The 3,289-nt window shown below is 54.5% G+C and overlaps 1 protein-coding gene across 1 annotated transcript; it reads right to left on the bottom strand.

Annotated features, from left to right (window-relative positions):
* Window positions 1-448: 448 nt before the first annotated feature.
* LOC104675568 (protein FAM47B-like) lies at window positions 449-2,983 on the bottom strand. Its single transcript, XM_030934591.1, has 2 exons — window positions 2,331-2,983; window positions 449-1,754 (listed from the first exon to the last, which is right to left on the bottom strand). Exons 1-2 carry the CDS (start codon window positions 2,981-2,983, stop codon window positions 449-451), a joined length of 1,959 nt encoding a protein of 652 aa, XP_030790451.1.
* Window positions 2,984-3,289: the final 306 nt, after the last annotated feature.

Below are 3,289 nucleotides of genomic sequence, written 5' to 3'. Positions count from 1 at the left end.
AATTTTTGCACTTTGTAGAGACCAGATTTCACCATGTTGCCCAGGCTGCTCTTGAACTCCTGGGCTCAAGCGATCCACCCACCTGGGCCTCCCAAAGTGGGGAGAGATTACAGGTGTGAGTCAACGCACCCGACCCCATTTCTCTTTCTAATATTAATTCTGCTTTTGTTTCTGGTTGTATGTATTTTTACAAATAATTGAAATGATGATGTAATATTCACAGTGCTTCAACAATGTGAAAAAAGTATATGTGAATATTAATCACATAATTGACAAAATATATGAAATAATGAAGCCAAAGCAGGTCAAGTAATATTTATAAACATTGGGTATTGAATTTACAGATGTTGCCAAAGTTGTACATTCACGGGGCCAGTCATCATAAATTCTGACTGATGTTTAAAATGAGAGCCAGAAATACCCAATTAAGTAGTAAATTGAAAACCACCTAATCTTCTTTCGATGCATCTGGGACGTCTTCTTTGTACTTGTAAACTTGCATTGCACGTTGCATAGGAGTCTTAACAGAGTCATAAGTCCGTCCCTTCTTGGCAAACAGTCTTTCAAGGATGCCAGGCATTCTGTAGCCCTTGCTTAGAATGAAATCCTTAAAGGCAATTGGTCCATAAAGACCGTCAAGAATGTCGGGTTCATCAGGCTTTTTAAGTACGAGTTTGGGGTCAATCAAAGGTTCATCACTTCTTAGCTTTTTCCCCGACTTAGGCTTGAAGTACCATGGCCCATACCTCATCTTCACACCTTGTGCACTGTAAGAATTTGGTGCCGCCTGGAGTTTCCTGTCCCATTCTTTCATCGGCGAGAATTCGATGTCATCCATGTCATCTAGCTCCATGCTGTACTTCAGCTCTGAGGAACACTCATTTGCCTTCTTAATGTTTTGGTCTTGCGAGGTTACTCGGCACTCAGGGGTAAAGTCAAACAGAGTGCTGATGGATTCTGCATCAACTCCCAGGTGTCCAGCCCACTTGAAGTCACGAAGTTTTCTCGATGTGAATCTACGTTCAAGAGAGTCACAAATGTACTCCATTGTGCCTGGTGTATCTTCCTGAAACAGTTCTTTTAGATGGGACACTCCAGTCTTGGTAGGCTCCGGGCAGAGACTGGACACTCGACGAGTCTTGGGAGGTTCCAGGCAGAGACTGGACATTCGACGAGTCTTGGGAAGCACCAGGCGGAGATGGGGCATCCGACTCTCGAAAGGCCGCGGGCAGGATTCCCAGAAAAAGTATTTACCAGGCTTGGTGAGTTCCTCGGTTGTTGTCTCTCGGCCCTCACAACGAGCCCGTGAGTCTTCCAGCTTCCTGTCAGAGTCCAGTTTCAGCAACTGTCGTAGGAGACTGGACACCTGGCGAGTGTTGGGAGGTTCCGGGCAGAGATTGGACACTCCAGTCTTGGGAGGCTCCGGGCAGAGACTAGACACCTGAGTCTTGGGAGGCTCTGGGCAGAGATGGGACCCTCCAGACTCAGGAGGCTCCGGGTGGAGACTGGACACCGGAGTCTCGGGAGGCAGCGGGCAGAGATGAGACACTGCAGTCTCGGGAGGCTCCGGGCAGAGATGGGACACTCCAGTCTTAGGAGGCTCCGGGCGGGGACTGGACACCGGAGTCTCGGGAGGCTCTGGGCGGAGATGAGACACTTCAGTCTTGGGAGGCTCTGGGCGGAGATGGGACACTCCAGTCTCAGGAGGCTCCGGGTGGAGACTGGACACCCGAGTCTTGGGAGGCTCTGGGCGGTGATGGGACACTCCAGTCTTGGGAGGCTCTGGGCGGAGACTGGACACCCGAGTCTTGGGAGGCTCTGAGCGGAGATGGGACACTCCAGTCTCGGGAGGCTCCGGGCGGACACTGGACACCCGAGTCTTGGGAGGCTCTGGGCGGAGATGGGACACTCCAGTCTTGGGAGGCTCTGGGCGGAGACTGGACACCCGAGTCTTGGGAGGCTCTGGGCGGAGATGAGACACTCTAGTCTCGGGAGGCTCTGGGTGGAGACTGGACACCGGAGTCTTGGGAGGCTCTGGGCGGAGATGGGACACTCCAGTCTTGGGAGGCTCTGGGCGGAGACTGGACACCTGAGTCTTGGGAGGCTCTGGGCGGAGACTGGACACCCGAGTCTTGGGAGGCTCTGGGCGGAGATGGGACACTCCACTCTTGGGAGGCTCTGGGCGGAGACTGGACACCCGAGTCTTGGGAGGCTCTGGGCGGAGATGGGACACTCCACTCTTGGGAGGCTCTGGGCGGAGACTGGACACCCGAGTCTTGGGAGGCTCTGGGCGGAGATGGGACACTCCAGTCTCGGGAGGCTCCGGGTGGAGACTGGACACCCGAGTCTTGGGAGGCTCTGGGCGGAGACTGGGCACCGGAGTCTTGGGAGGCTCCGGGCGGAGATGGGACACCGGAGTCTCGGGAGGCCGCGGGCAGAATTCCCCACAGGGGTATTTACCAGGCTCGGTGGGTACCTGGGTTGTCTTCTCCCGGCCCTTACAAGCGCATGTGTCCTCTAGCTTCCTCTCAGGATCCAGCGGTTTCACCACCTGTGGTAGGAGATCTTCTCCCAGATTGGAGTTCACGGCCAAGGGAGGCTTGGCCGTCAGCTGGGCTTCCACTTCCTCTACGAACGCCTTCCTTGTTGGCTGGGCTGGTGAGAGCTCGGAAAATAGGGCCGCTTTCTTGAGCAGCTTTTTTTTCTTGCCCTTGGGGTCAGCTTGGGAACCTCTGAGAGATATTTTGGGGAGTAAAAACTCGTCACGGCGACAAACAAGCGTACCTTCGGGAGACGGACAGCCATAGCGGAAGTTGTCCACGCCCTCCGTCACAAATACCCGGTTCCGAGGGTCCATGGGCGGGAACCTCAGGCGTCTGTGCTTGCGCTTCGCCAAGCACTTGGAAGGCGGTTTGTCACAGCACGAGGACTTGGAGTCCATGCCCGGGGGCCTCGGCCAGTCCAGCCGCCTCTGGTCCCCCATGGTGGCCCTCGCTGGGGTGCCACCTCTCCAGTTTCCGCGGCTCCTGATCCCTGCCGCTCTAGTCTCTAGGAGACCGCGAGCCACTCGCAGCCCAGGTTCCTTCCTGGAGGCGGGGCAGCGCTGACGCCACCTGCGCAGCCGGGATTCTAACAGGTGTGTAGTGCAATCTCATTCTGGGTTTTATTTGCGTTTCCTAATGACTACTGGTATTGAACATCTCTATATTTGCTTATTTGCCATCCTTATCTCTCCTTGGTTTAAGTTTCTGTGGATTTTCCCCCCATTTTTAAATTGTGTTGCTGGATG

The sequence above is a fragment of the Rhinopithecus roxellana genome, chromosome 7 (assembly GCF_007565055.1).
Source record: "Rhinopithecus roxellana isolate Shanxi Qingling chromosome 7, ASM756505v1, whole genome shotgun sequence".
Taxonomy (NCBI): domain Eukaryota; kingdom Metazoa; phylum Chordata; class Mammalia; order Primates; family Cercopithecidae; genus Rhinopithecus; species Rhinopithecus roxellana.
The sequence above is the reverse complement of the archived record's forward strand: the minus strand, read 5'-3'. Positions and strand labels throughout refer to the sequence as shown.

Coding starts and splice junctions, on each gene's coding strand:
- LOC104675568 (XM_030934591.1), bottom strand. CDS start 2,983: ATGGGGGACCAGAGGCGGCTGGACTGGCCGAGGCCCCCGGGCATGGAC. Junction 1,755..2,330: donor AAGACTCGGGTGTCCAGTCT/CCACCCGGAGCC, acceptor AGTGTCCCATCA/CCGCCCAGAGCCTCCCAAGA.